This window comes from Larus michahellis, chromosome Z, assembly GCF_964199755.1.
Source record: "Larus michahellis chromosome Z, bLarMic1.1, whole genome shotgun sequence".
NCBI lineage: Eukaryota > Metazoa > Chordata > Aves > Charadriiformes > Laridae > Larus > Larus michahellis.
Window position 1 is genome coordinate 37,459,115 of NC_133930.1, and position 16,647 is coordinate 37,475,761.

Below are 16,647 nucleotides of genomic sequence, written 5' to 3' on the forward strand. Positions count from 1 at the left end.
CCATTTTACCCTCTGACAGTCCCTTGCTGTGTTCTAGGACAATCAGACAGTCCTATCTCAAGGTGCCAAGGGGCTTATTCCTCTTTTGTGGAGAAAAAGGAACTTGGACTCCTGAGACACATCCGTCACTGACACCCAATAGGCATTGAACAACCTGTCATTCAGACATGTTTTCACTTAACGTAGGACCATATCTGGGACTCTGATAAGGCATTTTGTACCCAGCCAACTAACTTCTTCAGTAGACTTTCCCTACAATCAGCAAAGCATTAATTTTTAGGTCTTTTGTTTCTAGCACTGATAGCGATGTCACTGTTAATCTTCTGCTCCTTGCTAACACTTAATTTAAAATTCCATGACAGCCTTTTTAAGGGTTTGAGAAGTTGTTATCTCCTATGGGGTCAGAATAGTTAAGGAGAAAATGAAAACTAGGAACTGCTCAGGAGCAAGTGTTCTTGGTAAGGAAACAGAGAAATATCAGAGTTCGCCCAAAGGGCAGAAGAACTTGAAGAACCCTAGGTTAGCCCACTGCTTATGCAAAAAGAGGTGAAAAAAGTTCATGCTGTGGTTTTCTGACTCTTGACTGAGTAGTGGAGTTTGAACGCAGCAGAAAAAGAGCAATGGCCCTGCAAGCAACTTCTAGTTAGGAAAAAAAGCATGGGTTCTGACCAGAGCACAACATATACTGTGAACATGACACAGTATGCCTGGTGCTTCATCCCTTTGATATACAAATGCACAGACTGGGCAATGAATGCATTTAGTTGACTGGAACTCTCAGAAAAATGCAGCAATTACTATTTACTGTGGCAAGAAAGAGGACGTGTATATACCACTAGCACTTCAGAGTTGTGCACATCAGAGGAAAAATCTCCTATCCACTCTTGATAAGGTACAAAAACCTGAAAGACAGTCGGTGACGTGTCTTCTGTACAACCCAAAAGAGATGGATGATCCAGTCTTCTCAGAAGAAAATACTAAGTCGACAGATTTTTACCCAAGATAACAAACAGATCCAGGAATGGGTATCCAAATCTTTTGGCTTGTAATGGACAGTTCACATGACTAAGGAGGTTTTTATGAGAGCAAAAATAGGGCTGCGGCAAGAAGGGGTTCTGTTTAGCCTCAGGTAAAAATCAAATGCCTGAAGCCAGTCATCAATCACAGCTGACCTCCACTCTTGCTTTCTTTCACCTGAAGTAATGCTTCCAGAACACACTGGCAAATCAGTACCAGTCACCTACAGAATGGCAGTAGGAACGATATACATCATGTGTAAATCTATTTAAAAATAAACTGTTTGCTGGAGGCACTTAATGTGCTTTCATAACCTTAAATCAAATCCACCATTGAGGAATGTAAATGGATAAAACAACTGCAATTTTAGTCAAAAGTTGCTTTTTTAATACTCGTGACCCAAAAACAAAACAAAAGCTGATTAAGAATGTATCAGTTGTACAATCTTATAAACCCAGGGAGAAACGCCAAGCAGGAACCAAGTCCTTTAATAGATCATGTAGAATGAATCTCAACTTATTTACAGAAAACCTGCCTTGGCAAATTCTCTGGGAAGAAAAATGCATTTCTTTACTGAGTTCCAAGTATACTGTAATTATTAGCGAGAAAACCGAAATCCAAACTTAAAGTCAACTTAAAGTCTAACCATCACCTTGCCCTGCCACGTAGCTAAAATAAATACTGTATGCTCTTAAAACTTCCCGTTAGAAAGGAAAAATCCCAGCCCTTTGAAAGGGTCCACATACACACATCCTGGGGCTTCCCATGGGAAGCCATACCTTCCTAAGCAGGGCTTCAGATGGAGCCAGCTGCCATGGCACCTTACCCTGCAACAGGACAACCTCAGAAACAGAAGCTGTTTTGAGTTTAGCATCTGTTACTGCTTCACAACAAATGCCCTTCACACCCTTTTCTCAGATACACATTTTCTCCCCTTTTATTTTGCCCTTACAGCCACATCTGAAAACAATCGGAGAAGTTTCTAAAGCAAAACCGTGGCCAGTTCAGGCTGTGAAAGGCAGCAGAAAAGTGGTAATGAGATGCCACCAGTTCTGTTTTTATTGGGGTCTTCATTTCACATGCTGCTTTCAATTTCTTTTCCTTTGTTGGTACCTTGTTGTCTGCTGTTTTGAGATGGCGTAAAACTGGAACTGGAACTGGAGCTGGAACTGGCAGGACTGGGCTGTTCAGACTTAAAAGGAAAAAAAAAAAGACAATAAATAACATTGTAGGAAGCATTTTTGCCTAAAACTCTTACTGTTAGTTATCGCCTAAAGCATGGTGTCAAGAAAAAAGCACTACAGAACAGAATAATACTCAAAGATCTTGACAAGTGTCAGTCAGGCAAACATCATAGAAATTGCTACGCACTCAGCATACGTACACACTACTACATCATGTCCAGTTCTTTACTGAAGAATATCCTAACAAGAAGTTCCCAATGCCGTGTTTGAAAGGCTATACAACATGAAAGCCTAAATGAGTTTATAATAGACCTAAGGCTCTTGCGTCCTTGTCATACTGTAGTTGCAACATTTTCCAAATTAGTAATGATGTAGTAGAATTGAAAACCACAGGAAGACCTGAGCAGACCACACTAAATGGCAGAAAATCTAAGACAGTTTCCTTTCTTCTTCCTTAGAAAATAAGTTTTAAGATGAGGATTCAAAATAAACTTTTCTGCTGTTATTGGATTTCTCCTCATCTGAACACTTTCCATATGTATTAAGAACCTACAGATTGTAACAGCAGTTGAACCAGAAAGATTTGCCTTGTACACAGGGAAATTGTCCAGAACCTAGAGATTACAAAAGAGAACGAGATTTTTAAAACAGAGTTGTTAAAATCAGTTTACTTTCCCTAACAAACAGTTCCATACATTGTTTTTACCCTACTGTTTAAAGTGTATAAATTTATCTCTAAAGTTCCATAAAATTACTGAGAAAGTCCTATTACTTCATCTAAAAATTCTCTATAATTCTTCTCACAGTGGTTATGGCTTATAAGGGTTGTACTGGAAGTCTTGCTTCATGTTGCGTGTATCCACAAGCTTTTTTGCTGTTTCTTAGGCTCAGTGGCTTGAAGTGCATTGGTGTCTGTATGTACTTGCACACTCATCTGTGTACGCGAGACAAAGAACAAATCTGGTATGTGGGCACAGAGGATGCTAACAGAGAACATAAAACAAGAAAGAAGTGTCCACACAGAAGGAATGGTGAAAATCAAGTTAGGAACTAATGATCTAAAAATATACTATTGAAAAGAAAACATGCTTCCACTTTAAACTTCATACAACTGTGTTATCGTGAAGTGTTATCCAAGCTAACAAAAGTTTTCTGACTCTCCTTGCCTGTACAATATCCCTCTTGATTAAGTTAGAACTAAATTGTTCTCAAAAATGGCAGCAGTAATATACAGTCACTGTAAAACTCAGTTTTCATGCACACAGACTACCTACGCTTAACAGTTGCTGTTTCTCCACAAAACAATCCATTGTTGCCTTTCATAATGAGCAGGCAGATTTACAGCCTTTTACCGCCTTTTCTCACAATGAGAGATGCCTATTTGGGCAGCAGAATGCTTGAGAAAAACACCATTAACATCTGCTCTCCTCAAATCAGCACCAGCTCCAGCGCTCAGACAGACACTCAAAATGCGAACCTGACTGTATGGAATGTATGTGTATACATGTATATGGCTTGTATACAGGTGAATCAACACTGTGCAAGAAAACCCAACCCAACCAACCACACAACCCATTTCTGAGTACTGAGAGAGATTCTTACGTGGTCCACAACATCAGACCTTTTTGCACACTGCAGCATCACTTGACACTGCTCCAAAAATCACGTAATTCTGAAAGAACTTTTTTTTTTTAACTGCCTGAACTTCTGCAAAACCATACAAGCTTTTTAGCTGTAAAATAATTATGATAACATGAAACAGTCTGCACTGATAGAGAAACAAGAGTCAATGCAAACTTTAAAGACATCACCATTCTGGAAACTAATTTCAGTCTTCCAGCTTCAGGTTACTACTAAACATCTGGTTTATCTGTCACTTTCTGCTTTTTGCAGCAAAATTACTAGTTGACAACTGGCTTCTGCAGATTTCCATTAACTGTATTTTTCCTTTATTAATTTCAATATGAACTTTAACTTATGTAAAATCCATTCCTTTAAAAAAGTAACAAACACTGAAAGACTATCGTATTCAGTTTGAAATACTTGAAGAAGTGCTAAAACTATAAGGGAAAAAAAAATCACACATATTTGTTACTATTAAAACTTCACTACTTTCTTTTTGAACCAGTTTACTAGAAATTAAAAAGGGAAAAGACCTGGTCTTGTTCATATTATAAGGCGTGCAAACACCAGTGAAATTCCCCTGTGTCCGAATTTTCTCCCAGCTTTAACTAATCGAGACAGGATCACAAGAAGAAATGGATATGAATACATATAAAGTTGCCATAATGCCTTCCTGGTAAAAATTTTGCTCTGCTTTAGCAAGATCACTTTGAGAAGCCAAACCATAGAAGTCCCAGTGAAGCACAAATGATGATCCGTACTCTTTTAAAAAGGGTTATTAATGCCTCTTGAAACAATTGACTTTATTTCCTTAAATAGCCCTGTCTGAAAATTTATTCCAAGAAATACAAATTTGCATAGATGTTAAAATTGTTAAGTATTCAAAATTAAACCTATCTTCTTTGACTTTGAGAAATCTGGGGTGTGAGAGCACCCAGAAGAAACAGCTGCTTTTAACATAAGAATGAATGTTATTAACAGAAAAGACCTGCCTTTTTAGAAGGAACTAAAAATATGCCTTCCATATATGAACATGGATTAGTGCCGACAGCACCAATGCTTCCAGTTACCAAAGGCTATCTTTTGTCACTTAAGCAATGCTTTTTGACAGTTTTACAGGCTGTTATCCCAAGGACTTAGGTATTTATGGCTTTATTCACTTGGGCTTTCTGCTCTTATCCACTGGTTACTAATCACCAAACAGATTTTCTTTTTTTTTAATGGGTCTGAAATTAGCTAAAGGGTGTCCTTCAACAATAAAAGCTTAAGACAGTACCAGCAAAGAGCTTCTCTCATATGTTCTTTTCCTGTTTTACTAGTTTTCTCTTCCTGCAGACAAGCTAGTGAGAGTTTGGGCCCAAACTGTTCATTAGTGCAATGACCCGATATGATTTATTGCATTCTTAGACAGTCTATTTCGTTTTAGTGCTCTCACACCGATGCACAGGAGACACTGGCTTCTTTATTAGGCCTGGTTGAGCAATTCTGTGCTTTGAAATGGTTTGGCAAGAAAAGGGACTTTTCTTGGGCTCAAGTTTTTCCTGAAAAGGTACCTTTTTCACCAGCTCGAAATCACTTGGCTTCTGTCATTTCCAAACTCCTGTTTTTACAAGTAGTACAACAACTTGCTCTTGAGCTGCAAACAATTTTCAGGCAAACCCACCTGTTTATGATACAGGATATTATAGAGCTGTTTCTGTAATGTTTCATGGTTGCCTGGATTCATAAAACATCTTCTAAAAATAAGCTCAATCATTTAAAGCTCCTTATTTACATTAAAAAAATAGAAAACATGTGTATGTGGGTGACAATTGGCTTTTCTTGCCTTCCCCTGAACTGGTTTTAAAGGAAGCGTACGCATTGTTTCCTGAAATAAAACTTAAGTGGTGTAGTAATATCCCATTTCATATCAGCCGGTCTACATATTTCCTATTTTTATGCACAATAGTCTAAAGAGCTATGTTTCTGCGTGCCATACAAACTGAAAAGTCTATCCACTTAAAACTGCTTTTATAGCTGAGTATTACTTCCACTTCATCCAAAGTTAGCTTCTCAGGAACATGCTCCCTCAGGACAAACCTTCTCTAACAGGACTCCTGTACTTAAAACTTCTACTGCCTCTTCAGCACCCAGTCACTGACCACTGCCTCAGCTTTCAGTAGAGTAATCCAACCCATCTGTGGCTTAAAGGACAGAACGAACCCACCTCATCCACCAAGCATCCGCATCTGCCACTGCCAAGGGGACACATTGTTTGGGTGTCCCTGATACCACAAGCCTGAACTGAGCTACCTGCACCCTGCCCAAATTCTGTATCACTACATCTCCTGTCAAGCTGCTACATTAGCAGCTAGCCTCCAAGGTAGGGCTAATGTAAAAGCCTTTCCTTTCCAACCATTCACAAAAAGTTAGCTTGCAGATTGCAAACTCACATGGAAGATGGAAGAACAGGGGTATCAACTAGGAAGTGGAATTAATTATTTTCTTACAGAAGTATAAATATTTATTCATAACTACAACATTTAAGGAACTAAAAAAATATTTAGAGAAGTAATTTAAGATTGTGGAGATACAAAATTTGAACAGGAAATGCAAGATTATTGATTTTTGAGAGGAGGCAGAGACAGCCATTTGGCAGAGAATGTGACCTAAGGTACTGATACAATTAGCTGCCTTATCTATTTATAGCAATTTCAAACAAAAATTCCATATCACTGATGGAGATGAGGTTATTTGTTAATTAAGTTGACTCTGTACCTGCTACCTGAGCAAGTCCATGGACCCTGACGGGATGCACCCATGAGTGCTGGGGGAGCTGGCAGATGTCATTGTGAAGCCACTCTCGATAACATTTGATTGATCATGGTGACTGGGAGAAGTGGCCAAACATTGGAGAAAAGCAAATGTTACTCCTGTCTTCAAGAAGGGCAACAAGGAGGACCCAGGGTACTATAGGCTTGTCATTTCACCTGGTGACAGGTCACCTACCCAGGGATTCCTCACCTCAATCCCTGGGAAGGTAACAGAGCAGCTAATCCTGGAAACCATTTACAGGCACTTAAGGATAAGAAAATCACCAGGAGCATGGCTTCACCAAGAGGAAGTCATGACTGACCAACTTGATAAACTTCTGTGATAAAATTACTTGCCTGGCAAATGAGCAGAGAGCAGTGGATATTGTCTATCTGGACTTCATTAAGGTCTTTGATACTGTCTCCCATAAGCTCATCATAAACAAGCCGCTGATGTATGGGCTGGATGAGCAGTCAGTGAAGTGGACTGAAAACAGGCTGAATGGCTGGACCCACAAAGTGGTAATCAATGGTACAAAGTCTAGTTGGATGCCAGTAACTAGCAATGTACCCCAGGAGTCAATACTGGACTAGAGGGAATGGATTAAAACTAGAGATGGGTCGATTCAGATTAGACATCAGGAAGAAGTTCTTCACCATGAGGGTGGTGAAGCACTGGAACAGGTTGCCCAGAGAGGTGGTGGAAGCCCCATCCCTGGAAGTTTTTAAGCCCAGGCTGGATGGGGCTCTGAGCAACCTGATCTAGTGGGAGGTGTCCCTGCCCATGGCAGGGGGGTTGGAACTAGATGATCTTTAAGGTCTATTCCAACCCTAACGATTCTATGATTCTATGATCCGGTCCTGTTTAACATCTTCATTAATGGTCTGGATGATATGGCAGAGTGTGCCCTCAGCAAGTTTGCTGATCACACAAAACTGGAGGAGGGGCTGATATGCTAGAGGGTCATTCTGCCACCCAGAAGGACCTTGACAGGCTAGCAAAATGGGCCGACAGGAACCTCATGAAGTTCCACAAGAAGTGTGAAGTCCTGTCCCTGGGGAAGAACAGCACCATGCACCAACATATTCTGGGGGCCACCCAGCTGGAAAGCACCTCAGCAAAAATGGATTTGGGGGTCCTCATGGATCTTATTAATGCATATAAATACCTGAAGGGAGGATGCAAAGAGGATGGAGCCAGACTCTTTTCAGTGGTGCCCTGTGACAGGACAAGAGGCAATTGGCACAGATGGAAACATGAGAGGTTCCCTCTGAACATGAAGAGACACTTCTGTACTGTGAGGGTGACCAAGCACAGGCATACGTTGCCCAGGGAGGCTGTGGAGTCTCCCTTCTTAAAGATACTTTAAAAATCTAGACGTGGTCCTAGGCAACCAACTCTAAGTGTCCCTGGTTGAGCAGGATAGTTGGATCTGATGACCATCAGAGGTCTCTTCCAACCTCAACTTGTCTGTAATTCTGGGAATCTGAAACACATCCTTCATTTAACAATTAGTATCCAGAAAAGATCTTAAGCCAAATGTTGCACCTGTTTTGTCTGAACAATTGCACTGGATGAAGCAGAATTTGTGTTTCTTTAGAGACCCTCCTACTGAAATGAATCTACTTTTGAAAGAAAATTTTTTTCCTTCTATATTTATGTACATATTTTGTTTTAGATTTATAAATAAAAAATGAATTTGAGACACTTTTAACATAAAAACTCAGAAATAAGCTAGTGTAACACTTAGAGAAGACTCACGCAAAGGAGACTGAGCTAACACGTGGATGAAAAAATTCTTTTGCAGTACACTTCACAACACAGTGGGAAGATGAAGCACTAGTGAAGGCTGCTGCCTGTAGGAATATTTTTGCTGAAGGAATCTTACTAGCAAGAGCAGAAGACATACAGAAAAGCAAGCGAAGAAGTACAGTAGAAAAGATTACAGTTTCTCATGTAGAGCAGATGAATACTACAGTTTCCAAGGATTTCATGCCGACAAGGTAATGAGTAAACTAAAGGTAAAATAAACTAAAAATGTGTATGGTCACGTGAGTATGAACATGGTCCTTCACAAATCGAAAGAGGCAGAGTGCAAACTGATGGAAGTTTTCGTCAGATAACCCTAACCGAGAAGGATGGAAACTCTGTTCTGAATATGTAGGTAATGCTGCCAAACACAGGGTTATATAAAGTTTTACGCTTTTCAAAATTGGCACTAAAAACTGTTAATCTGGACCACACATTCACCAAATGTGTGAAAAGACATCAATGTGAAGAATTAATAAAGTATGAGCAGTACAACATGGGAAGGTTAACAGCTCTATATTCAACTCTATATTCTCTGTATTCACTCCATATTCAAAGTCTCAGTTATGTGGAAAAAAAAAAAAACAAAACACAAAAGTTGGGCCCTCTGAGGGAAGATGAAGATATCCTAAATAAAGCACTTGTTTGAAGAAAACTGCTTATCTTGTAAGCTCAGTGGCATGAAAGCCCTGTGATGAGAGAATGGTGACTGTCTGTATTCTGTAAGCATGGAAAGGCCAAATTAACCTGACAAGCAATACTCACATATTGATATTTTAAACTTTTCCTTTGAGAACCTTTGCACATTATATATACCAAGCTCTCATGAGTGAATAAGGGAGAGAAATGTGTTTTAGAAGAAAAGTCTAATCCTAGATTTTAGTACTAGATACAAACTAGAAAATTCAGCCTAGATATCAAAGCCAATGTGAGAGTTTCATTCAACTAATCTACACTTTCTGCTCTAATGGGACTAATAGCAATGGTAGAAGAATGGTGGTAGCTGCTCTGGCCAGCCCTGACAGCTGCTGTAGCAGAAGCCAACACTTCATGATTCTCTTCTCTTGCCCTGCTCCCTCGCCTGTGCCCTATTTGACATATCAGCACTGAGAGGGGCAGATGTTGAAGCAGTCCCAGTTCACTGTTTGGGAAACTGAACAGACAGTTTGCTGTCACTTTTGATGCAGGGGGAAGGTTGTTCACCTAAATTCTCCCAGATCTGAGCTCCTGATGTTAGAAACTCATGCAACTCATATTAACAAAGAAGCAGCTGGAGAGCAATCTCACTACATGTAAGACTTTTTTTATGGATGTTATTCTGCACTATGGTACATTTCCACACCATTAAAGAGCTGGTCTTCTCAGCAGGTAGTCACAGACTTTGCAAATTCACCGTAGTTCCTCTCAAAGTCTTCTTATGTAGTTCAAACTCTGCAGAGTGCTCCCAGCATGACCCTACACTAAACCTTTACTATGCAGAAAGGTCATACACATCAAGTAAATACAGACCTAAATATATGAAAAACGACAGCTTTTCTTCTGAATTGCTGCTGCAGAGTCCCTATGCACTGTCTTTGCTATTGCAGACTGCTGGCTCCTGAACAAATGTCCCAGAAAACAAAAAAAATTGTCCAAAATTTCACCATAGACTGTAGAGAGATCTAGCACAGCTCTTCCATGCCGTCTTTGTTGGCCTTGTCAGTTTTACAGCAGGCCTCATTATATTTACTTTTTTTCTCAAACTTAACTCCAGGGATTTAAATGATTACATGAAAATCTCAGCTTTCATTTCTGTATATTGCAATTCCAGCAAAAAGCTGTAGAGACAAAAGTACAAAAAGCTATGTTGTACCCTAAAAAATTATTGAGTCCCTAAAACAAAACAAAGTCCCTCAAACTATTTTTCAAATTTCACCATTTTTAGCCATCTTGTGATACTGTAGACTGAACAATGATTTTTAGATGTCATGGTTGGCAACAGTATGCCCTACACACTGTTTTATGTATAGATATTTCTGAGGCATTATCAGTATTGTTCCTAAGCACTTGCTCTATGCTAATATTATCATGTATTTGTCTAGTAGTTTTCACAAAAGATCATGCATATTTTATACATACAGAACTATACAATGCTGATTCTCTGAAAAAAACCCACAGAACAGATTGCTGTCGTCTTACTGGCATTTTACCATTCACAGTTGACAGATCTGTGTGCTGTAACTTTGCCTTCACGTGTACTTTTACAAATTACTACAAAAAATAATACTCATTTAAAACTCCTTGTCCCTGCTTTGGAGACTTAAATAGGTTTTTTATTGTATGATCTCAGCTTTATATTAGTAGAAAGAGTTTTGTAACTCTTTCATAAGGTGTAGCAAGTTACTAACATAAGATAAAGAAAACCTCTTTAAAACATAAGAATATCCAATAGTTTTAAACTACACTCCACTCAAACCATTGTAATGTAGTGTAATATATTTGTAATGTAATTGATACAGGCAACATAAGTTATTAAAAATATTGGCTAACTATTATTATTTAAAATATTGGCTAAATTAAGATCCCACAGACTGACTACCCTAATCGATCTTGAGTTTTACGGTGTTCAAAGGATAAAAAAGGCTGCATATGGCACAAATAAATCAAATTGAACCATTACATCTACAAACTGATTTCTTTTGGCTAAAATTGTAAGCACTTAACTCATAAAATTTTATCTACTCCTAACAGTCCTCTGCCAAAACAAACTTAGGTCACTGAGAACAACAAGAGTGGCTTTTTCCTTTTTGCCTTGAACCCGAGAAACTTTGCAACTGAACCATTGCTGTCCAGAATATTCAGACCATGGCTTTTTGCTTCATATTCCTGCCCACTCATGATATTTTACTCCTCTTATGGAAGATGCAATGCAATAAGCACGATCTTGAAACCATGTCCTTTTCATCCATATAATGAAGTTACAGTGTATTAACTAGAACGGCATTAAAGCAGCATGGGCAACGGAAAAAGATTATTCATATACAGAAAGAAATTATAATTATTACAGCCTATATCTACTCTTTTCCTGTAATGGTTTAAACCATAATACCTTTGTGGTTGATAATTTGAATCATTAAAAACACACAGGTTGGACTCATATGTAATTTCCTCTCACTATTTAGGTAATACGTAAAATGACCCCACACAAAGCAGCAAAGTAATTTGATTTACTTCCAGTAAGAGTACTTCTGGTACTCTTTCCTTGGGGCACCTGGGCACCAGTGCAGCTGCCTGTTAACCTCAACTACAAAACACAGCTCTCCTGATGATGGGGTATATATTAGCCATCACCTTCAAACATTCTCCTGTTAACGTTGCTCTGAGGTGATGACACAAGTTTTGTGGATATTTAAACAGATTCGGACAAGTGCAAATAGCTCCATTTATCCTTATCTTTTAACTCTGCTGTCTGAAACATCAACTCCTACAACACAGAACATCATTTCCTTTTGCCAGCACGATAGTGCACAGTAAGAAATTCCTTCATGGAGGTTCAGACATCCACAACAAGAACAGGTTAACATGTCTAAAGATAATTTGAAAAACCCTACATATGTGTTCTAGAATCAGGCAGCCCTGTCTTGCCCTGCTACGCGTGTGTGCAAGGACTATCGTTTCCAATGGAATTAATTCAGCATTAATTAGCAAATTTCTTGGTCCCTTCATAGCCACAGTCTTACAACAAAGAAGTCTGACCACGAAAGCTATACGCTTGCTTTGGGAAAGCTGCCCGGCAGAAAAGGACCAGGGGGTGCTGGTGGACGGCCAGCTTAACATGAGCCAGCAGTGTGCCCAGGTGGCCAAGAAGGCCAACAGCATTCTGGCTTGTCTCAGGAATAGCGTGGCCAGCAGGAGCAGGGGAGTGATGGTGCCTCTGTACTCGGCACTGGTGAGGCCTCACCTCGAGTCCTGTGTTCAGTCCTGGGCCCCTCTGTACAAGAGGGACATTGAAGTGCTGGAGCGTGTCCAGAGGAGAGCTACCAGGCTGGGGAGGGGTCTGGAGACCAGGTCATATGAGGAGAGACTGAGGGAGCTGGGCATGTTCAGTTTGGAGAAGAGGAGGCTGAGGGGAGACCCCATTGCCCTCTACAACTACCTGAAAGGAGGCTGTAGAGAGGTGGGTGTTGGCCTCTTCTCCCAGGTGAATAATGACAGGACGAGAGGAAATGGTCTGAAGTTGCGGCAGGGGAGGTTTAGATTAGATTTTAGGAAGAATTACTTTACTGAAAGAGTGGTCAGGCACTGGAACAGCCTGCCCAGGGAGGTGGCTGAGTCACCATCCCTAGAGGTGTGTAAGAAATGTCTAGATGTGGCACTTCAGGGCATGCTCTAGTGGCAGAGATTGTAGGTTGGTTGGTTGTGGTTTTGTTTTGGGTTTTTTTTTTTTTGGGTGTGTGATTTTGGTGTGGGATGAAGATTCTATGATTCTATGCACCAACTTGTTTTCAGCCCCAAATGGGAACAAATGGCACGAGATACTGCTGCTCAGAGAGGAGCATTAGAAACCCCACTAAGGTATGGAAGGCCAGCGGAAGCACAAACTACACTTTTCAGCTGGTCAGAGAAGGATTTCTACTTTTAAGGGAAGATGCAAGCCTGCTTAGTGGCTTTTCATAGAAAATGTTAGGTTTTATAGGCATTACTACCAAACTTAACGTTTTACTCAAAGCTTTTTGTTTGTTTGTAGGAAAAAGTGTGAAGAAAATTCATTCTACAACATCTTTTTCTAACAAAAACATCAGCTGTACTAAGGCATTGACTAAGCCAAGACAGCACTACGCAGTGTGTTAAACCAAATTCACACCAACACTTCTTAAAGTGAATGACAGTTTTTCTATTCCTGGTGTGGTAGTACAGAATCACCTTCAGCGAATAACCAAATTATTGTTAGAATTAGTTGCAGGCAAGAGGCTTTCCCCAAACAGTACCTGCTGCCTGGCATGCTGTGATTTTGCAGAGAAGGAGCGGAGGCTGTTGCCGTGAGGGAGCAGGCAGCTACACAGAGGGCAAGGAAGAGCCACCGCTGGATTACATCTGCTTTCACTTTCTGAACCAGGGTCATAGGCTCATGTCAGTACAGGAAGAACAGTGACACACAGCCACGATCACCATCGAGTCTGGGGCATGGGCGTGATGTCCATCAGGAGCATCCTTTGCCCGTTCCGAAAGAGCCCCGCAGCATCCGCCCCACTGAGTGCCAACACCCAGCACAGCCCCAGTGCTCCGCAGCAGGGGGAGCTGAACGGCACCCCCTCATCAGCCGGCAATGAATCATCATTAATTCTACATGGGCATGATACATGATACACTCATGGCAACAGTGAGTTCAGGCAGCCTTTATCCTACCTTGATAAAATTTAAACTTCAGGGGAATAGTCAGTCTTTAAGATGTAAAAATTGACTTGTGCGTTTATGGTGTGTCCTGGAGAATTCACATCAGTCATCACTACATTACAAGCGTCTGAGTGGGAAGCATTACGAAAATTATCTAATGAATTTCATGGGGAGTTTGGCAGCAAACCTTCAAAAGCACAAGAGTAAAACATGCCAATTTTGCCAAAGAAAACAACTGTAAACTTGATGGTTCCACATAAAAAATAAAAGGGCATAAAAGCCTTGGATCGATCTAAGTATTCTAGACATAGTTCAACTATTTCAGCTGATAACTAGCAGGAGCTGGATTATATTTACATGGAGCCATTTCTCTGGATCCCAACATAATGTCTGTAAGTAGATAAAGTCAATTCAAGGCAACAAAACCTGTATCAAGAAGATCTTCCCTGATCATGAATAAAATAAAATATCCTATCTTTAACATTTTGACAGCAATCGTCTCAGCCTCGTTGCTTAAAATGCAAGAAGTAAAGATTCTAAGAATATGGCAGGTTGCAAACCCACAGTGCCCAGCCTGCAATGAAGGACATCATCAGTATCAACCCTCTTCGGGGTTATTAAAGATCTTAACAGAGTCACAGTTTGACAAAAAAATTAAAACCTAGCTTTCTACTATTTCCTGGGTGACTACATGAAAATTCCACACAGAGCTCTATTTCACTACTGTTATTTCTAACTTTAAGTATTATCTGAAAGAGATCTTACTTTGGGTCTCAGCCCTGGCGGAAAGCAGGATTTTTCAGCTAACAAGGGCCTGGAGGTTTTACAAGACCACAGGGGTTTTCAAAATGTTCTTCCACTTTTGTAACAGGCAAATTAATAGATGACGGGCCAGATCCAAAGTGGCATTTTATGGATTACTTTAAAAAGGTACTCATGTTGTAACTTCAAGAGTGCTTTAAGACAGGCAAGCAGTTAATGAAGTACAAACCCAAAGTCAATGTGATCACTGCTATATTGTCATTGTTCTGTAATGGACTTCCTCAGAAGGAGTTGGCATTTTTTTCCAAAGGTAAAAGACCCATTAAAGTACTCTGCTTTTAATAACTGAAACTCCTCACCCCTGAGCTGTCACAATTCGCCAGCATGCACTTCTGCTCCATTTGTATTTCCATAGGCTTCGACATGCCAAAAGGCTGCTCCTATTACTAATGGCGATGCTACAATTGCAGGGACATAGACAGGCAGGAAGGGAAAAAAACCAATACGCATCACATGCAAAATAATCACACCAGGAGCAGAAATTCATCCAACAGAGCCACATGCATTCTCTAACAATCCATCAACAAACGGCTCTCATGCACAGCAGATTTAAGAGTTTTTATACAGATCACTGCAACTGGAGATACACTGAGAGCATTTGTTAACACCTGAACACGTATGCATGGTCTGCTTGATCTCCTTTGCGTCTTTCTGCTGCAGCAGCTTCATTTAGAGCTGTGCACCATTTCTTCCTCCCTACCCAGCCCAGCAAAACTAGTAATAAACAAGTAGTATCAGAGCACCCCTTCTGACATGTCTCCACAGCCCTGAAGGGGCAGCTCTGGCCATGGAAAATGCCTCACTCAGATCCAAAACTCTCTACCGGCCCATCTCACAAATCAATTTGCAGCTCATGCAAATGTTATGAGAACATCATCCTATTTCATGATCAGACAGGCAACAAAATCATGATGGTCAAGTCCTTTCGTTTTTTTTTTTTTATCATGTTGCTGCACTGTCCCACACAGGAAGCAAACAGATGGAGCTTTAAATAAAACATATGGCACTGAATTTAAAAGCAAAATGTTTGGAGGTTTCCAGTGGACTATGCTAATATTCCTACATCTCAATAAAATGATAAATCTGACATGCTTTCACTCCACACCGTACTTTACATGCTTCATACCAAAGACAGTAAAATAATTCCTCAGCCCTTATATGTAATGGATAGTTATGAATATACTACATGTCACTCTTGAATAACTTTTCTAATTCATGTGACTCTAAAAAGACCCACACTGTGTTGAAGACAAAGCCCATCACTAATGCTGAAGTCCAACACACTTTAAATCAGGGCCGTATTTGAAAAGTGATACTCAACAAAGCAGTGTGAGGAGAAACGGAGACACATGTTTCAATTGCCAACAGCGCAAAGTCAACAGAAAAACAGAGATAAAATAAACACAGCAGTGCACCACGCTACAGCATATGCCAAATACACCACAGAGAAATGACTATTATGTGCTCTTATTCATTAAGTCATACACAGAAAGGCTACTAAACAGGGGCAGAAAGTTTATCACTAAGCAAGGATGTGATTCACTGTAATTTTACAAAGGTATTTGGAGCTCAAAACAGGGATTGACTGCAGGACATCAGAGGACAGTGTCTTGCTTTCTGAAATGCCCCCGAGGCAACAGTACGCTAATGGCCGCGTTCTTAAACCCGCATTTTAAAGGACAGCTCAGAGGGTGGACTAGCCATTGTCAGACATGCTCTACCTCTCTCGAGGGGTCCTAAACCTCTACCTCCTCCACTTCTTGAAGGTGAAGGCTAGTATTTCAAGTGTGACTACCCAGAACTAGGTAGAGCACGATACCAATACTGAGAAGGGCAGAGCACACTCTGCTTTTCTGTCTGAGACCAAAGCCCATTAATTGAAAGGATACACACCACCTCTATTCACTGAGCAGGGCCGTATCTGAAGAAATCAGGGGAGCAGCGGCACTTCATTCTGGTATCACCAACCCAGAGAAACAGCACCTCCGTTTAATGATGCTCATCAGCTTCCGTTACCATGAGGACT

At 40.4% G+C, this 16,647-nt stretch overlaps 1 protein-coding gene across 2 annotated transcripts in view; it reads right to left on the reverse strand.

The window, feature by feature from the left end:
• The window catches only part of MLLT3 (MLLT3 super elongation complex subunit), a 139,133-nt gene that overhangs the window by 20,656 nt on the left and 101,830 nt on the right, over positions 1–16,647 (reverse strand). For both annotated transcript variants that reach the window (XM_074570483.1, XM_074570484.1), the window contains exon 7: positions 2,131–2,209. In XM_074570483.1, the coding sequence (XP_074426584.1) occupies positions 2,131–2,209 (79 nt within the window). The remainder of the gene's footprint in view (positions 1–2,130; positions 2,210–16,647) is intronic.